At 31.0% G+C, this 19,320-nt stretch overlaps 1 protein-coding gene across 2 annotated transcripts in view; it reads right to left on the bottom strand.

The window, feature by feature from the left end:
* Positions 1 to 2,031: 2,031 nt before the first annotated feature.
* The window catches only part of LOC129225436 (tyrosine-protein kinase Src64B-like), a 48,229-nt gene continuing 30,940 nt past the window's right edge, over positions 2,032 to 19,320 (bottom strand). For both annotated transcript variants that reach the window (XM_054859919.1, XM_054859920.1), the window contains exons 8-12: positions 18,228 to 18,392; positions 12,584 to 12,843; positions 8,102 to 8,255; positions 6,521 to 6,652; positions 2,032 to 4,519 (exon numbers count right to left, since the gene is read on the bottom strand). In XM_054859919.1, coding sequence (XP_054715894.1) covers positions 4,305 to 4,519; positions 6,521 to 6,652; positions 8,102 to 8,255; positions 12,584 to 12,843; positions 18,228 to 18,392 — 926 coding nt within the window. In that variant the 3' untranslated portion in view covers positions 2,032 to 4,304. The remainder of the gene's footprint in view (positions 4,520 to 6,520; positions 6,653 to 8,101; positions 8,256 to 12,583; positions 12,844 to 18,227; positions 18,393 to 19,320) is intronic.

Here is a 19,320-nt window from a genome sequence, read left to right as displayed (position 1 = left end):
AAAGTGGGAAAAAAAATCTACGAATGTCTCGAGAAAAATTTCGATATATAGAGATTTTTTCGATATATAGAAACAAATTTTCTATGTAATGAACATGGAAATGTGCTGGGATTTTTGATATGTAGAAAATTTCGATATATGGAAGTTCGATATATGGAGGTCCGACTGTAGTTCACTTTTCTGGTAAAATCTATATGAATAAAACAAATATATATATATTTATATATATATATATATATATATATATATATGTGTGTGTGTGTGTGTATATATGTATGTTCCCTATACAAATCCAAAATTTATGTTGGATGTGGACCAAATTTGACAGGGAGGTGGTACTTGGCTCACGAGAAGGAAGGTAGGGGGTTTTCAAATGCCAAAAAAGAACCAAACCATTCAAATTTTAATTTTAAAGGTCAAAAATGGCATTAAATGGCTCTTTCTACTAGAAATAATTATCCGATTTCTTTAACTCAGATCCCATTCGAAATCCTGTGAAAAATACCCATACAATTCCTCCATTTCCTTCGAATTTCAAAAAAAAAAAAAAAAAAAGGCTGTAAAATCAGAGAGAAAAAATTAAAAAGCACTACTAAGCCTAATGGAACAGAAATTTTAAATCGGAAATTATTTGCGCGATTTCATTTTAAATTAGCGTTCAGAAGGTTGCCACTTTTTTTCTCAGCTGTGACTTAATGAAGTTTTGTTTTGAGGTAAAAATTTCTCCTTTTGATTATTATTCGGCGATTTATCTTTCTTTTTTTTTTTAAGGATTTTAGTTGTATTTATGGAGGGCTGTGTTTAATTTTTTCGGGAACTTTTGATTTGCGTTTTCTTTCTTTGAGAATGGTTATTTTGACGGGAAATTTTTTAGTGTTTTTTTCCCTAATTGAAGCCTGATTGTTGAACATGAATCACTTGACAAAAGATCTAAAAGAAACTCAAAATCATATAAGGAGCCAAAATTTAGAGTGAGATAGTAGAACTTCCACTTATGTAAAATTTGAAAAACTTCCATGTACAAAACTGACTTCTTGCTAGACATGTTATTAATGATATTATTAACATTTGCAGTTTCATAGAAACAATTTTTCTCTTTGTTATTCTTTCATTTACAGTCATGACATGGGCAATTTTTGCATTCTCAACAATGATAAGAATTTTGTCTCTCAATTTCTAAAGTGTGCTTGAACACTTTTTAATATTTAGTTCAACAGAAGCTTTTCTTTTTTGAGAACTTTAAGATTTAAGTGGAAACAAATTGCTAAAAACATTTTACAAATACTGATGTTCTCGGCAACACTATTTTACTAACAACTGAGTTTATATTTTATGAGAATTTAAATCTTTCATCACACTTTAAGACATTTGTATAAAAATAGCACAGTAAAAGTAAGAAAACACTGTGAGGGAATAATTGTGTACGTAAAAAAATGAAAATTCCCTCTAACAGAATTTACTAAAAAAGCTAAAATCTACTAATTCTACAAAACTGAAATAAGAGAAATGGATTCCTGTGTTTTAAATATTGATGATTCTACTTTTACTTTTTTGAAGCATTTCTGATCTAAGAGTTAATAAATCGTTATCATTTTTTGAACATATTTCATTATGAGTTCTTTTATTGGACTTATTGTAACATAGCACAGCCCTTCAAATTATTTTTTTTTTAACTTTTAAAAACTATCTGTATAGCTTTTTTTTCTAAACTTAGAGATAAAAATACCACTCAAAGTAAAGCTCTATAATAGGTCAAAACTATCTTCAGATGTAAAGTAAAAAAAAAACAGCGTTAAAAAAAACACAAATTTGCCAATTACAGCAGACACGTGTTTCGGCATTACAGGGAACGCCTTTTTCAATGCAAAAAGTAATGAGCTTATGGATGAAAAGACATCCGACAAAAGCCATTGATGTGATAGCCATTTTGTCGGATGTCTTTCATCCATAAGCTCATTACTTTTTGCATTGAAAAAGGCATTCCCTGTAACGCCGAAACACGTGTCTGCTGTAATTGGCAAATTTGTGCTTTTTTTTTAACTTTGTTTTTCTTACTTTACTGTACAGCACAAAGGTATTTATTTTATTTTCAGATGGTTTGAAATATCATTTTTTTATCTGAAATAGAAGAAAAACCTTTACTGGAGACAAATAAATATTCTTGCTAAATACAGCCGACTCTAATGTTTGAGGATACAAGGAAAAGTTACTGGGCATTCATCACTGCATTGCTTGTATAACATTTGATCTATTTCATCATAAGAATTCCCTTTTTCGCCTCACGAGAGCCATTTTGCCACGGGGACCATAATTATATGCCTTATCTTCACTTCCAGAACTTGATTAAACAATTATAACAGGCATTTAGTGTAGAGGGAGAAAAAATCAAGATAAAGATTCAAGGGCACCCATATAGGGGGGCAACTGGGGGCTCAAGCTCCCCCCTAGAAATGAGAACTTCCTTGCTTTTAGTGCTTTTTTCTTTGCAAAAATGTATAAAAATTTCTTCTCCAGCCATTAATGAATAAGTTATTAAAAATGTCAAATTTTACTGTCTCTAATCTGTACTGGGGAAATATTCTGCTAAATCATGGGGAAAATTTTTAAGCCATACCCTTAAAATTTTGAATATGGGCCCCCTTGGTAAAGATTTCATTTCGAAAAAAAAAAAAAGTTTTCTTCAGAAAATTTCAGAAATTGATCGTGCAGTTTTATTGTGCTTTCAATATAAACAAACCTAAAATAGGTTTTTAATCTTTGTCATATACGTAATTGTAAGCATTCATAGTTTCATTAGTTAAAGGAAACAAAATACTGCTTACACTTACAGCATTAATAACTTTTCTTCATTAATTTATAGGAAGAATATACACAGCAAGTTACTTTGAATTCAAGAATATTATTCATTATTTTTTAACCACTTTTAAGTAATAAATGCATCCATTCACTAAGAGTTTGTTTTAAAAACTTGATTATTTGAAAAGCATAACTAAGGTCATAAAATAGGTGCATATATTTTAATATGTCGTCTTTTTTTTTTGTGAATTTGCTATTCAGAAATGCCAAATGTCTCAATCGTCCCAACTTTTTTTCACTGTTGACTGTGGAAGATGAATATTCAAAGCATTTGCCAAGTACCAAATAATAATTGAATATTCAATGCAATTTTAATTTTAACATAGAACTTACACTAACAACTATATGCATAGAAGCGCAAAAATTATTCACACTCATTGAATCATACTGAAATAAGAGGAAAGCAAATTAGAATATTGAACATAATCTTTAAAAAGTTAAATTTTGCAATTTATCATGGTTTAAAACCTAAACTGAACTTACATAAAGAGGAATCATGGCTAATAAGCACATTTATTTTCAAATGAAAGTCATTTTTTTTTGCAGTGAAATTGGAAGTTCATAATTAAAGCATAGCAAAATTTTCTTTAACAAGAAAATTTGCATTTACATAAGAATTAAAACTCGGTTTCCTACAATACAGAGCAGTTATAGTTTAAATTCTCAGTAAATGATATCTTGTAATTAAAATGTGAGTTCACTGTTATGAAATTTGGTAATTGGACTAAACACGACATAAGCTCAAGGATATTTTTTTTAAAGAATTAAATTGAAAAAATGTACACTAAGTGATGCTTTGTCTGAAAAAAAGGACAATGTTCCTGGTTTTACAATTTACATTTCACAACTCTTGTTTTAAATTAAAAATGCATTTCATGCAGATAATATTCTTCATTCGTGTTTTTTTCATACAAAACACCACTTAGCCAACAGTTTAAACTAAAACTAAAATAAATTATTATTATTTTTTTAATTCCTTGAGTGAATTTCGTATATAATCCACATTCCAAATTTAGGAGCAATCCTCTATCCTATTTCTTTTGTAAGACTGTTTTTAGGAAAAGAACATTAACAGATGAATTTCTGTTCCTCAATAACACAGACAAGTAACAGAACATATTGTAATTAAAATATGAATCGAAAAATTCATCTGTCACATAACTTTGGCACAATGCTAGAATTAATGTTATTGTTTTTTCCCAAATCAAAATTTTTTTTCTTCTCAAAAGCAACCGTATCTGTGATAAAAAAGGACATCCACATTATGACAAAATATGTATTTACAAGCCATTAATAAATGCTAAAAAAAGGATACAATCAAAACATAAAACTTGTAGCGATTTCCTTTTAATATATAAAACCTTCATCATATAAAAAGTCTTTCATTTAAATACTTTATATTTTGACACCGTTAAACGGGAGATAACAGGAGGCGACAAAATGTCCTCTCAAAAATCTTCTGCATTGCGGTAACTTGGCTCTGTGGAGACAAAATAATCATCGAAGAAACCAAACAGGAACTCGAAGGTAGGCCTTTTTTCTGGATCTGCATCCCAACATTGAAGCATCATAGAATAGACTGAATCAGGACACTCACAGTTTGTAGGCTTGGGCATCCTGTACCCGCGCTCAACTTGTTCAATAACTTCTCGATTGTGCATGCCTATGGAAAATTACAAATACAAAGATCAGTATGACTATGACATGCCACATTAAATAGCTGCATTTACATGGAGCTCATGCAACCTGATTCTAACCCACTCATCACCTCATTCCTTTTTTTTATGGGTAATTTGCGAATCTGCTTGTTCCCTGCCTTCAAGTGGAGTTTTTCTGGGTATCTACTTCAAAGGCTTGTTTACGGCACAAAGTTAAACAACTTTCCAAGACATCACGGTTTTTCACATGTGAGCGGCAAATCATCAACTTTCTTGGTTTCAAACAGGAGCAAGGATATGCAGATTACACAAGTGCCTTGTGAATGCAGCTTATGGGAGAACATCAGCAGGGTAGTCCAGTAAAGACAAAATACAGAAAAAAGCAGTGCCTTTACTGGATTGTTAAAGAAACCAACCAAGCAGAGCACAAGGTCTGCTGGCAGTCTAATTATTTAGATAATTATTTTAGTAATTATGTAAGTTTAAAAAAAAAATCCATTTGGTTTTTGATAAAGTAATATTAGAATATTCAGGGTGTCTACTAACTAGTGATCCAAAATTCCAGTAGAAATTAATCTAGAATCAAAATGCAGAAAAAATCCAATATTTTCTAGTCTAGACAGTTTAGCTCTGGGATACATAATTACATACATTTGTTAGCTTAAAATGTTTCCACTTGTAGAAAGAAAAATGCTGATGGCAGTCTGGGTTATTGTACACTACAATCTAGTTTGTCCCTTACTTCACCTGAATGGTTCATATTTTATTTAAACTCTTTATATTTTTCTAGTATGTCAGAAGAATTCCAGTACATTTCCATTTTCAGTAGACATCTTGATATTTCTAACTTTAGGTAACTTAGAAGGAACTATATTGCAATTACTGCAAACATGACAAAGATTTTATTGTGTATATTAAAAGATTACCATGAACATTCAAAATGCTGAACTAAAAGTTCAAGCATTTTTGCAAGGGGGGAAGGGAAAGGATAGGGAATTATTGATAGTAGAAATGCAAACATTATACAGCATTTTTTTAACTTTTAAGAATTTAAGTGGGAAAAGATTAAAAAATTGTAAAAACTAGTGATTTGCTTATTTTATATTAAAGGAACCATTATTATCAATCTTGTACACAACTGTACCTTAAAACTAAAATTAATTTTAAAATTTTTTAAAATTATAAATTATATTGACAAGTATATTAAATTTAAAAAAATAAAATCCAACTCTGACCTCCATGTCCTATTGCGAATCTTGCAGGCCAGAACACACAAAATTCTAGATAACATGAAAAAAGGAAAAATAATCACACACACTAAGTTTAGTGAGTTGTAAAAGCAGACCCAAAATGGAAAATTGAAAATCCTTCTAAAAACCTTGCTTATGTACTAAAATCAATTTAAAGTATTTAATTCTGGTTATTTATTAGCTTCAGAAAGTCACTCTGTTAACAGCCAAATTCCAACAAATTAGTACTCTGTGAATTTCTTTGACATTGTACATTTCAAAACAAAGACATACCCAAAAATAGGTTCTTCAAATGGTTTGTTGATAGCAGAATAACATATTTACTATCTCCATGGAAAAAATTACTGGTGACCTCCCTTTGGGAATTAGAACTGCCATTAAACATCATTCACCGCTAAGCAATTTCATTGCTTTGATTTGTTTGAATCTAAAATACTGAAGCATTAAGTCTCAAATTTCAGTATATTGCAAAGTGTAATTAATTTTTAAAAAAGGTGTAGATTCATTTATACTGGATATATTTAAAACCTGAAATACCTTTCACTGCACACAATTCAAGTAATACGGAATTACGTTACACTTTTTTTACTCAGAAATTTATTATATTATTTATACTCCCTAAAAAAACTCTTTCTTTTTTGGAAGCAAGCAACTAATATATCACGTTTGGGGGGGGGGGGAGCATACATTTTCGTGAATCTATTTCATAATTCTAACTGTTCGATTATAATCAAAAGCACATAACAATAACTAGACCTGGGTAAGGAACTTGGCCATGAGTTATAAGTTCATAAAGTAATATTCCATATGACCACACATCTGACTTTATGGAAAACCTTCCTAATAAGGCTGCTTCTGGAGCAGTCCATTTGATTGGAAATTTAGCACCTGAAAAAAAAAAAAAAAATACCAATAAATAAAAGCATTTCAAAATTCTACCTAGATTAATTGAAAACTACCATTCCAAAAACTCAACGGATAGAAACATTACATATTGAAAAAAAAAAAAAAATCACAATATGTAAGGTGGGAATTTTCAAAATCAATAATTTCAAAAAATAAGATTTTCATCATACTACTTCAAAGTTTTATGACAAGATATTTAATCCAGGATCCTTTCCTGGTTCAAATATTGCTCAGACAACTGCAGTGAATTTTAATTGATCTGGATCTTAATTTTATATTTTATCAAAAACATTCATACTAAAACTACTCTGTTAGCCCTCAACTTTTAAAATACATCAAAATTTAAGATCTACAGTGATAATGATTATGTTTCTAAAAAAATTCATTTGAATTAAATTAGACTTAAATTTTTACGATTTTTTGATACTAAAAGCTAAATATCAAATTCTGCATACAACAAAAATTTAACACCTTTAAAGACTTCTATACAAAATTGAGCACATTTAAGGGCCCTCAAAAAACAAAATCAAGCTATGCTTTTATATTTTATAAGTTATGAACAAGCTCTGCCACCCAGAACTCATTCTTGATAGATTGCTCAAACATCATATTTGAGCTCAATCAAAAATGTGATAACATTATTAAAATTATAGGACAGAAAATAGTCTCACAATGAGTTATGTATAAAAAAAAACAACAACAGTGATAAAAATTAATGTATCTTTCTGCAGGAAAAAAATGTAAGAAACCAACTCATTGAAAAGTGGAGAATACAAATTGTAAAACGTTTTGTATATTGTTTAGAGTTAAAAAGCACAATTTTTTAATATGAAAAATATTGAGCTACAGTATGCTAAGGAGCCATTTTACAAATTTAGACAAAGTGATAAGGCACGAAGGACATCTAGAAATTTTACGAACTTCAAAACAAATAAATATATTTGAGAATTTGCATAACTATCTAAAACAGAAAGATAAGAAAACTTGTTGATTATTTGCAATAAAGCAAAGCTTACTAAGTAGAAATTGGCGAGTTAAGAGAATATATATCATTGCAACAACTAGAGATTACCTGAAGAATTCTAAAATGAAGGCACAAAATTGGAATAAAATTTTTCGACAAGCTTCGAAATTTTAGAGCAGTTTATCTGCAGTACTAAAAAGTGAAACAATTTTCACAAAATCCTATTTCTCAACTGAGATGAACATGATGATCATGAAACGAATACCTGCAATTTTTACTGCAGGTAATAATTTCATAGATTCAGCTATGTTGGAATTTAAAACTTATAATTCACTTGAGAAAGCATCAAAAAGATAAAGGCTATATGCAACTTAAAACTTTTGCAAAAAAAAAAAAAAAAAAAGCAAAAGTGCTTCCTCAACAATTGCATGAAATGACTCCTTAAATAGTAAACTAAGAACATTCACCTTGTCGAGCAGTGTACTCAGAATCTTCTATGATCCTGGCAAGCCCAAAATCTGCTACCTTAACTATGTTGTTATCACCAACCAAAATATTTCTGGCAGCGAGATCTCTATGGATGAGTTGCTCTCTTTCTAGATAAGCCATGCCACTAGCAATCTAAAAACAAAAAGATTAAAACAAAAATTTTAGTTAGTCCACATTGTTTAAAACCTGCATCATTAAAATAGCTTGTATAAATGAACATTATGTAGTGCCAGAGTAAAAAAAAAGTGCATTATTTGTACAATACATAGCTGCCAACCTCAAGATAAAAAAAATAGGAGCAATGAAGGGAAAAAATAGGAGCAACGAGGGTTAAAATAGGAGCAAGAAATCATGGCCATTGCTAAGCCTTCCTTCTGTACCACAAGCTTCTAAGTTTTAAACACCATTATGATGCTTTTCTGAACTTTCATGTTTGATTTTCAGTAAAGCTACAACCAAGATTAAAATAAAATTATTTTACCAAAAAAAAAAAAAAAAAAGCGTTGTTACGTAGCTACATATTGAAAAGTAAAAAACATAACTGTTTGATTTAATAAAACTGCAATCTCTTTTTAAATATTTTTTAGTGCATATACGTGTATTAAAAATGCATTGCATAAGAACAAATTGAAGAATAAAATACACAATTTACTTCTCGTGCTTGGAAGTAGAGTTCTTATGTAACTTCGTAGTAAAGATCAATTCTCAGGAATTTTCCAAGTGGCCACTAGACCCCAAAATTTTAGTGGCCAACACTATCGCTAAATTTTAAAATACAAACTGGGGGGGGGGAGTTTTTACAACTTTCGTAAATGAATAAATGAATAGGACTTTGCACATTCTAAAAGAGTATTATTCAATACTTTTTTTACTCGTGGAAAATTTAAGTTAAAATAGGTTTCTGATCTTTCTGCAAAAAAAAAAAGAATAAATAAATGAGAAGTCAACAGGAAACGGCAGTTCAAATGAAATAGCTTCTACAAAGCCTCCAAGACAATGAGGATCAAATACAAATAAAATTTCCCTTTAAAAAAACATATTTTTTTTCTTTTTTTGCATTGTATGTTACTTTTAATAGTTTGTATTGAGATAAATATACAATTCTATTTTCGGAAACTTAGGTAATTAATAGTCTCGTCTACTTACATTTTGCTGATGACCAAACATGGCGACTACGAAAAAAAATAGGGTAATAGATTTTTGAATTAGTTGCAAAAAAGTAACTATAAATAATTAATAATCCTTAAAAACTATAATTTAAACGAAATAATCAGTATTTAGTAGATTAGCATCTAAACCAATGAGGATAAAATAACATTCTGAAAAAAAAAATTGCAAATTTCAAAAAAATAATTAAGAATTTTCTGAAAAAAAAAGGCCCATTTTGAATTATTTTCAATAGTTTGCATTGCAAAATGCATCTTATTCCGTTTTTGGAAATTAGGTCACTAAAAGAGACTTAAGTGCTTAAATCTCACAAAATGACCAAATATGGCGACTAAGTCAAAAATTAGGATAGAAATGTTTGAACTTGTTCCATACAAATAACTTAAAAATCCTCATAAAACTACAATTTAATTGAGAATATTTAGCACAATAACTTCCAAAGCAGTGAGGATAAGATGAAATTTTAAATAAAATGATTTTTTTCATTTCTCAAGAAAATTATTTAAAATATTTTTTAAAAAATGTAGCATATTTTACTTTACTTTAATGATTTTTCAGTTAAGAAAAACACCCAAATCTGCTCTGTCTTTGAAAACTTAGGCACTTAGCATCATCGACTTCCATCTTGTGAATGACCAAACATGGCGGCGATGTTTTACACGCGTGCAGCTGAAATGCTCAATCAAAAACTGATGTTCTCCAATCATCGCTCTCCTCAGTGTTTATCCTGATACTAATGCTTCCAAAGCATCAAATTGTCTTCTCTTTTGTTGAGTTTGTACATAATTCCTGCCTTCAAGATAAGGAAATTTCATCTGAAAACGAAAAGTCGAAAAATCGGAGTTTTTTGGAAGAAATCGGATTTTCGGAGCACGCAATAAAAATCGGAGAAACTCCGGGAAAAACGGAGCACTTGGCAGCTCTGACAATATTACAATTGAGATGAATCAAGACTACTACTACTACTTTTCAGAAGTAAAAAACTAGGACTTTTAGGTTTTAACAAAGGTTTTAAAATTGGCATAAGATGCTTTTCATTAAAATGATAATAAACATTACTTGCAGTAGGTAAAAATTTAGGAAGTGCAGGAGAAAAATTGGCAGCATTTTACTGCATTTTTGGGGGACAAAAATTTAATAAGATGGAAAATGAAATAAACATGTTTAAAAAGTAATTAGACGTACACTATTTTCATACTAGAGAATGAAAAGGCTTCATTTTGGCGATCATGATCGTTTTACTGCAAGTATTTTTTTGAAATTCTAATCACTGAAAAATCCTCCTTTAAGGAATTTTGTCATTTTAAGAAATTTTTTGAGATAGTTGCTTCATTAGGGAGTTTCGGAGAAGGCACAAAAATTCAAATCTCTCGAATGAATTGGGAGAGTTGGCAACTATGAAATAATTGCAACAAATTAGTCATGTCATAAGCTGCGAACAGAATCCATAAAACTATCACGAGTAACATAGAAATTTCTACATAATTCAGCATCTAATATCCACAACAGCAAATTTGATGAAGTAATAAGGGAATAATTACTTGATGCAGTAATATTTGAGTAATAGGGAAAACAAAAGATGCCTAAAAAAGATGCACTCAATAAATGTACATGGACCAATTTCAACAAAAATTGTAAAATCTTAGGAGTCAGGAAAATTTTTTAAGAGTCAAACAAATTACTTAAGAGTTTATTGAAAAATTCACCGCAACATGGCTTCTGAAAGAACTTGTTCCTAGAATATTTCTTTTCTGCATGGGTAACCTGGACCCTGGCCTATGTTATATCCAGTACATGGATTAATTTTTGAAAAGGAAGGACTTTTATATTCCATTGGATCCGATGAAAATATTGTCAATATGAAATTTTATGCTGCACTGGGAATCAGAATTAACAAAAAAAAAAAAAAAGTCTCTGTTTGATTCGGCTATATTTCTTTTCCCTCACAATTCCAAGTTATCTCGGTGTGTGGCAACCCTGCTTTTATCAGAAAGTGCCAAGCCATGTTTTAGATCAAGAGGAAAGACTATTAAACAAAAATAAATAAAAAAGCTTTGAATTAGTTTAATTTAGATAACATTATTCATTGAATTATGCTGTGTGTATAAAAAGGCCATTTTTAGCAAATAAAAACTATATACTAACTTATTTCACATTTTAAAATTTTCAAAACATTAAAATGTAATATTATCCCCCGAATCCAGAAGGTGCAAAAACCAAAGATGATCTCATTGCTTTAACCAACAATGTATATGAGGTACTAACCAAACTGCAGAAAAAAAAGAACATTTTCAGACTTTTTTTTTTGCATAAACTTCAAAGAGGAAGCAGTTATTAAAAATATACTACAGTTGAACTGAACTAATGTAAATATAGATTTAATGAGGGAAATTCAAATTAAATGCTTGTTTAATATTATAACAGTCTATCATTTCATTGAGACTAAAATTGCTTCACTTTGAGTTTTTGATTTGATTTTTATAATCAAACTAAAAAGATACTAGACAACAGCATCTGCAAGTACTTAAAGAAGTGGTTTGCAAAATTAGAAAAGTCTTTGCAAATGTTTGCAATGGCTATAAGGGCCATCCACAAATGATGTCACGCTTTGAGAGAGAGAGAGAGGGGCTTGTAAAATTGGACAAGAGGGTGTGGGTAACAACAAAAGTAACATCTTTTATGATAGTATGTGTATCAAAAATAGCAAGATATGTGACAAGGGCAGGGGATAAGGTAAAGCGTGAAAAAAGGAGGAGGGGGTTAAAATGCTGAAAGAAGTGTGACATAATTTATCAACATCCCCTTAGTAATATTTAGAACATATGGGAAATTTATATATTCAGAAAAAAATTACAGTGCAACCCCGTTTTTCATGACTAACTGGGACCTAACTCACACAAAAGTTGAGAGTAATGGTAATGTTCTAAAAAGGCTGGAAACATATTTAACTTCACCACAATTGTCTTTTGCGTTGAAAATTTTCCAAGTTAATAAAGAGGTACATTAGCTACACTTAATCGCCCCATAACTGGATCCAAAGCAAAATTGCAAGCAAATACTGAATAGTTCGTAACAGCATCCAGAGATGATGCTGTTACGAACTATTACGAACTTTTTACTGATAGTGCACATTTTAGATTTTGTTCAATTCATTTACAATTTTCCCATTCACAAAATAAAATAATTTTAAAATTAATAACATTGAAAGATAGTGTAAAAATTCTAAGAGCAGATAGGAAAAAACCCCAAAACACATTTGAGTGTAAATACTCCAGACATTAAAATATTCTTACTTGTGCTGCCATGTCTATGAGCGCATGCAGCCTCAAATTTCTTCCTTCCCTGTTCCTTAAGTAATCTAATAAGCTTCCATTAAGCATATATTCAGTAACAATATAAATAGGCTCTTCTTTTGAACAAACAGCAAACAACGATACTAATTTCTCATGTCGAAATTTCTTCATTATGGCTGCTTCCTGCAAAAATGCTGAAGGAGCCATGGTTCCAGGCTTTAAAGTTTTTACAGCTACTTCTGTTGTTCCTTTCCATTTACCTAAAAGAGACAAATTTATTAGACTAGAAATAAAACAAAATAGAATTAAGAAAAAGCATCTGGAATTAAAATGCCAAGCAAGTAATATGAATGAAGCAAGCATTAGCAGAACATTTGCTCTATTCATACTCCTTGTTTAATATTAAAATTTTAACATTAAAATTTTAACTTTAAAATTTTTATTGGGAACCGAAAATGAAATAACTGGGAAAGTTTTTAAGAAAGAGCTCATGAATTTGAAACTAGAACAGTGAAATAAATATTAAATAGAAAAGGTACGCAGTTGGAATGTGGATGAGTCAACTAAAAGATGGTTATCTTTTCTAAGTGGAATCAAGGAACATTGTAATCTACTTCTAACCTCGAAAATTCCTAGTTACTACAGATCCACAGACCTACTTGTAACATCTATTCTTTTATACTTACAGGAAAAGCAGGACAGCATGTTCAATGGGTATGTAAATGTGTTTTTGTTTTTAGTTACACCCAGCTTTTGGGTCAATGTTAACAAGCTTACTTGTAGCAAGTGTAAAGAAAAACAATTAAATATGTAGTGTATGATTGTTGGGATGTAACATGAATGATTTTGGACTCTTAGAATACTGATAATGATGGTATGAAGAAGTAAGTGCACAGCATAACAAGTAGTTCGAATAACTTTTTAATGGTCTTAAAAAACAGTAGAACCTCGTTTTACATGGGGGTTATGTTTCACAAAAATGCTGCGTAAACAAAGACTTACTAGTGGTGTTAATATAGGGGTTAGGTTCCATAGATTAAAAAAAAAAAGTTATTCTAGTGATAAACATATTTATGTGAGTTTAATGTCCACTTATTCTGATACATATGCACAACTTGCATAAAGGACATAAATTAACTTATAAATAAAATCTGGTTATGGTAGTGTTATGACAGTCACTATTTAGTTTTCTCTGCTTTTCTTCGTAGGGAATTAACATATTTAAGATCACTTACGCCACTCACAAATCAGAAAGATCATTTGGCATTGTCAAGAAAGGGTTGAAAATGTTTAAGTTTCTGGTGGTGTGTTACATTGATGTTGGTATCCTCATTGGGTTTGTCCTCTTTTGTGATTTCTGAAAGCTCTCCTTCCAGTGAACTTTGAATTGTATGAGTTTAATAATTAGGGCTCGACCGATGGCATTTTTTGGCCGATGGGCCGATGCCGATTGTTCAAAGGTGGCCGATGGCCGATTGTTTTCCTTCAAATGGCCGATTGCCGATGGCCGATGGCCGATGCCGTTGGCAAAAAAAAAAGAAAAAATAATAATCTATCAGAAATTAATTGATAAGATTTTCAGGGATTTAAAGGATCATTGATTCATTTCACTTTACTTACTTTCTACGAATAAAAAATTGCAATCACAAAAAGAAAAAAAAATTAGATTTCGGCCTAAATTTCTATTTTAGGATCACCCAATTTAAACTTCACACGTTTTTTCAGCACATTTGTACATGCATATGTACCTAAGAACATATAGATGACTTAAATATCCATTTTGAACGCCTCCTTAGTTAATTATCACAAATTCTCTTGTTATGTCTGCATGCGCGTAAACTTGCGTCACTCAAAAATGTTAGGAAATAGTACGTTGAAAACTCATACGTACGTAGTATGATCTAAAAGTTCGAGGACAAGTTGTATAAAACCTTAGCCTGAATAGTTCACATTATCGAAGTGCATCTATCTACAAAATAGTCACCTTGAACGACTATGAACTTCTGCCAACGTTCGTATAGCTTTTAGAAGGACTCCTGGAAGACATTTATCGCAACCTCCTGTAAGGCCTCTTGCGCTGCTGCTTTAACTTCATCGTGGGGAAGAAGGCGACTTTCATGTTGAGGATGCACGGTTCGATTGGTCAATACTCCGATATGACAAACAAATAACGTAACGTTTCGTCGGACTTAGCTCAGTGTGACTTTTACGTGTTCTCAGCAAAAAAACATTTGCACGGACGCCGCTTTCATCCGTTAGGAGAGGATAAAGACGCATCACAGAAGGTAGCGAAAAATGGTTTCCAGAAGTGTTTCCAAAAGTTATATGAAACACTGGCAGAAGTACATAGTCCCTCAAGGTGACCTTTTGAAGGTGAATGTGCTTTGGTAATGTGAACTACTCTGGGTAAGGTTTTATACAGTTTGTCCCCCGAATTTTTGGATGGTACTACGTACAATCTGTATAGGGTGTAGTTATGCTTCTCCTTTTTTGACTACTGTATAATGGAAGACAAAGAACAACAGCCAAAAAAAAAAAAAAAGAAAAAAAGAAAGAAAGAAAAAAAGGAAGAAAAACAAAAAGACTGTTTAAGAACCAATTGATTCGTTTTTTTTTTTTCTTTTCGGATTGAACATATAACTAAGATTTCAGTAATATTGTAATAATGTATGGATTTAGGTACACTAAACGTAGTTAACAAAAACATCAAATTATGTTGCTTAATCATTAAAAAAAAATTAAAAATAAAACTATAAAACCGTCAACAAATAACGCAATTAAAGTGCAAAGATTGCACGTAGACATTTTTAGTCATCAAATTAAACAAAACAGTTAACAGATAAATTACAATATTAAATCATAATAGGAATACTTTTATACTTATTTAAAATTTATGAATAGAAAAGTTTGCATTCTTCATAAAAGCTATAACAGTGACATAAATTTTGCTGAAAAAGGAAATAGCCATGAAAAGAGCGAGGTTCTTAAAATGCAACTACAAAAAACAAACTCAATATTTACACCAAGTTAATAACTGAATACATACACTACTTGATCTGATGTTTGCATAAGTAATATTGAACAATTTGATTGTTTAAACATGTATGAAGCACTAAAAACAGTTCAAATTATTTTTTTTTTCAATATAACAATAATTTTCTGAAATTTAAAAAAATTCATAATAGAAAATCCTTGAAACTTTCCTATAACATATTATTAAAAATATGATGAAAAGAAAAATAACTTATTCATTGATTTTATATAAATACATAAAAATAGTTACTTACAACAGAAAAAAAAAATCAATCGCTATTAATGATGCAAAAAAGATGGCGCATTACGAAATATAGGTGAAACAAGTATAAGAAATGCGCAAAATGACATTTCTTGACCAAAATAAAAAATTACTAAATATTTAAGAAATGCTTGAAACGACGGGGGTTAGGGGATCACCCTCTGATTTTGGAGTAACTCACAACATTAAACTTCGGCCTCATTTTTTTAGTACAGAACCGCTACCACCAACGCCTCGGAAGCATTTCTGAATCTACTTCAACACTTCCGAAGAAAAAATTCAAAAGTCCCTTTGATTTCCGCATTATGTCACCATTCAAAACGTCTGTAATCAATTTCTTACATTAATGCTCTAAATTCTTCCTAAACAATAGATAATGCTTGAAAAAAAATCTCTAATTTTATGAATGGTGTTAGTTTCAAACAATTCAGAAGTGCAACTAGAGTTTAATTTCAGAAATTAAGGGAGTGGGAGGAGGGGCACGCAAAAGTTCTCGGAAATACAAAAAATATTCGTAAAAAACAGAGTTCAAAACAATCATAAACATTAAGCAGAAAAACCCTTTTAAAACTTGCACCCGAGTTTATTTTGACGTTCAGTGGCGGATTTAAAATGTAGCAAATGTTGCAATTGCGCGAGACGCCCCACAACCATAGGGGCACCGTAAGAGTTACAAAAATGCTTATACTAAATGTTTTACAACTTCTGTGATAGAGAATTAGGCCCCAAAATGTATTTCGCCGGGCCTCAAACTTGTAGCTCTGCCGAAGCGATACAGAAAAGACTTCATTACTGTGATTCATATTACTAATATCGAAAAATTAAAAAATTACCATCGGTTAAACGGGAATCTGATAAAATGAAACAAAATCAGTTTCGCCATCTCATATTTATTTCCAGTCTCCAATTCGGCAATATATCACCAAATGATCGTCAGTCTGAGACGCTATATTAGTTTTGCATTGAAATAAGTAATCAATAGCCACAAAAAATGAGTAAAATATGAGTGATAGGCTTTTTAGAACACCCGATCGAAAACAAAAAGGGAAGTGCACAACTGGAACGTACGCACACCCCACATGCGAAAATTTAGCCTTCTACAGCTTACCATTTTTGAGTTATGACTTATGAGAGATACATACGTACATCCAGCCGCAAGAAACAACGCAATAATTAACTTGTTTGGTACCTGATTGCAGTATTAAAAACTCTTTCAGGGGTGACTAAAATAGAAATGCATGCTGAAATTTATGTAAATAATTTTATATGAAAACAATAACTCCCTTTACTTTATATTAAAAAGTAAAACAACAGAGGTCTTTTTTTTTTTTTTTTTTTTCAAAAACATCGGCCAATTCCATCGGCTTTTCGATGTTTTTTAAGGCCGATGGGCCGATGTTTCTTGCAAGTTAGCATCGGCCACCGATGCGGATGCCGATGGATAAATTGTTGAACCATCGGCGCCGATGCATCGGCCTGGCCGATGCATCGGTCGAGTCCTATTAATAATTTTACTCCTGGATAGAGCTCTGAAACCAATCACAATGCCAGTGGCCCAATCGCTTGAGCTACATGTCTCTAGTGATCCAAGCTCGCGTATTAGCACTCCAAGATGTAGTTTACTGCATGGTATGGGTAATCTCAAAAGTTTGGATTTTGAAGAAGAAAGTTTTGTCTGTTTGTAATGCGGCATTCCAAAAAAAATCAAAACTCAAACGTGTAAAATTAAATCTGCATGAAATAAACTCGTGTAAAACGTAGGTCTACTATACACAATATATGGTTTCCTTTACTTAACACATACTTCAACTTCATATGTTACTTTACTTAACATATTTATAACACAGTAAAGATGCGTTTATTAGGACTAACTGGGAACAAAAGCAATCTGGAGAACAGAAAATTAGGATAATATGCAAAGCAAATACAAAAAAGCACACTCACTGTTTATTTCGATAAAAAACTATGTTTTGTAACAAAATTACATAAAGACATTAAAGAGTATCAAAATAATTCTTCATATTTCTTAACAAAGAATTGGTTCACTGTTTATTGTTTCAAATATGAGTCGTGTTTGAATAAAGCACTGTCAAGCAAACGCTTAATAATTTAGCTAAAAAGAAAAAAAAAGCTTGATATACTTTAGTAACGTCATTGCTACCACAACTTAAAATTATCATCTTCTATCTGAATACAAAATTTAAAAGTCTGCAACTTTGATCATATAGACAATGTTCTATACAAATATTTCAACAAAGAATGAACAAGAAATGAAATACAATTATATCAATAAAGAAAACACTTAAACATTGCTTTGAAGAATCATGCAGAAGAAGCAAAGATGCTTACCATACCAAACATCACCAAAATTGCCATTTCCTAGTTTTCGAATGAGCTGTATTGAAGATCTGGATATTTCCCATTCATCTCTTGTATCAGGAGAGAGATCCCAGAGGTGTGGTTTTGGCTTGGGACAGGGGATTGTCAGTTTATGGCACAAGCCATTAGCTCCTTCTGTAATAACACAGCCCCCGTATAGATTATACATGTATTAGGGATGTGCCGACTATTAATAATCAGCGGAATTTTTTTCTTTTTAAGTATACCTTCAACAAGAAACTAAGATGAATACATTTATAAGTAATAAATGTAATTTACTGCAAACATTACTATAGAATGAAGTATGAAAGTGTACAGAGTAAAAACAATACAAATAGTTTAGAAACATGTAAAAAACTCAATGGAATATTAAAGGACAACCCTCACAACTGATATTCAAATACACTATGAATAATTAAATTCAGGACTTTTAAATTGAAACGTGAAAAACATGAGTAAGAAAACATCAACCCCAACCATACACTATATGATCAAAAGTATTGGGGCACTTTCGAAAATTCACATTTTTAAGGATTTCTCAAGAAATAAAAGACCAATTGCTTTGCAACTTTTGTCACGTAAAAAGTATGCGACAGCTGTCATTTTCCAATAAAAGTTACATTACTCAAGTGTTTAGGGGGATCAGTGACAAATTGAGAGAAACAAAAATGGTTTTTGATCATCATTCATCGTAAAAACCTGAGAATGAGCTGTAAATTTCAGAAATTAGTAAGCTGACAGTCTACAATTATTTTACATATTTTTGAGCAAGTATCACTGATATTCATGAGGATATGAGCACTTTTTTGAAGGATACAAATTTTTTTTTGAAGGTTTTTGGCTTATAACACGCAAAGTTTTTCATCAAAGCTTACTAAACTTTCAGAAAACTTGATAGCATACAAGAGAAGCATAATACTAAAATTTGAAGTTAAAATGTTGAAAAATTTATCACCCAAATTGCAACATAAATTCGTCGAGTTCCATTTTAGGCGGGGATGATCGTTAAGCAATCCACATGCGCTTCTAAATGACTGTGACTGAACTAGACAGCCCTAACGGG

Source organism: Uloborus diversus, chromosome 1 (assembly GCF_026930045.1).
Source record: "Uloborus diversus isolate 005 chromosome 1, Udiv.v.3.1, whole genome shotgun sequence".
In the NCBI taxonomy this organism is placed as follows: Eukaryota; Metazoa; Arthropoda; class Arachnida; order Araneae; family Uloboridae; genus Uloborus; species Uloborus diversus.
Note: the sequence above shows the minus strand (reverse complement) of the source record. Positions and strands in the feature narration are given on the sequence as shown.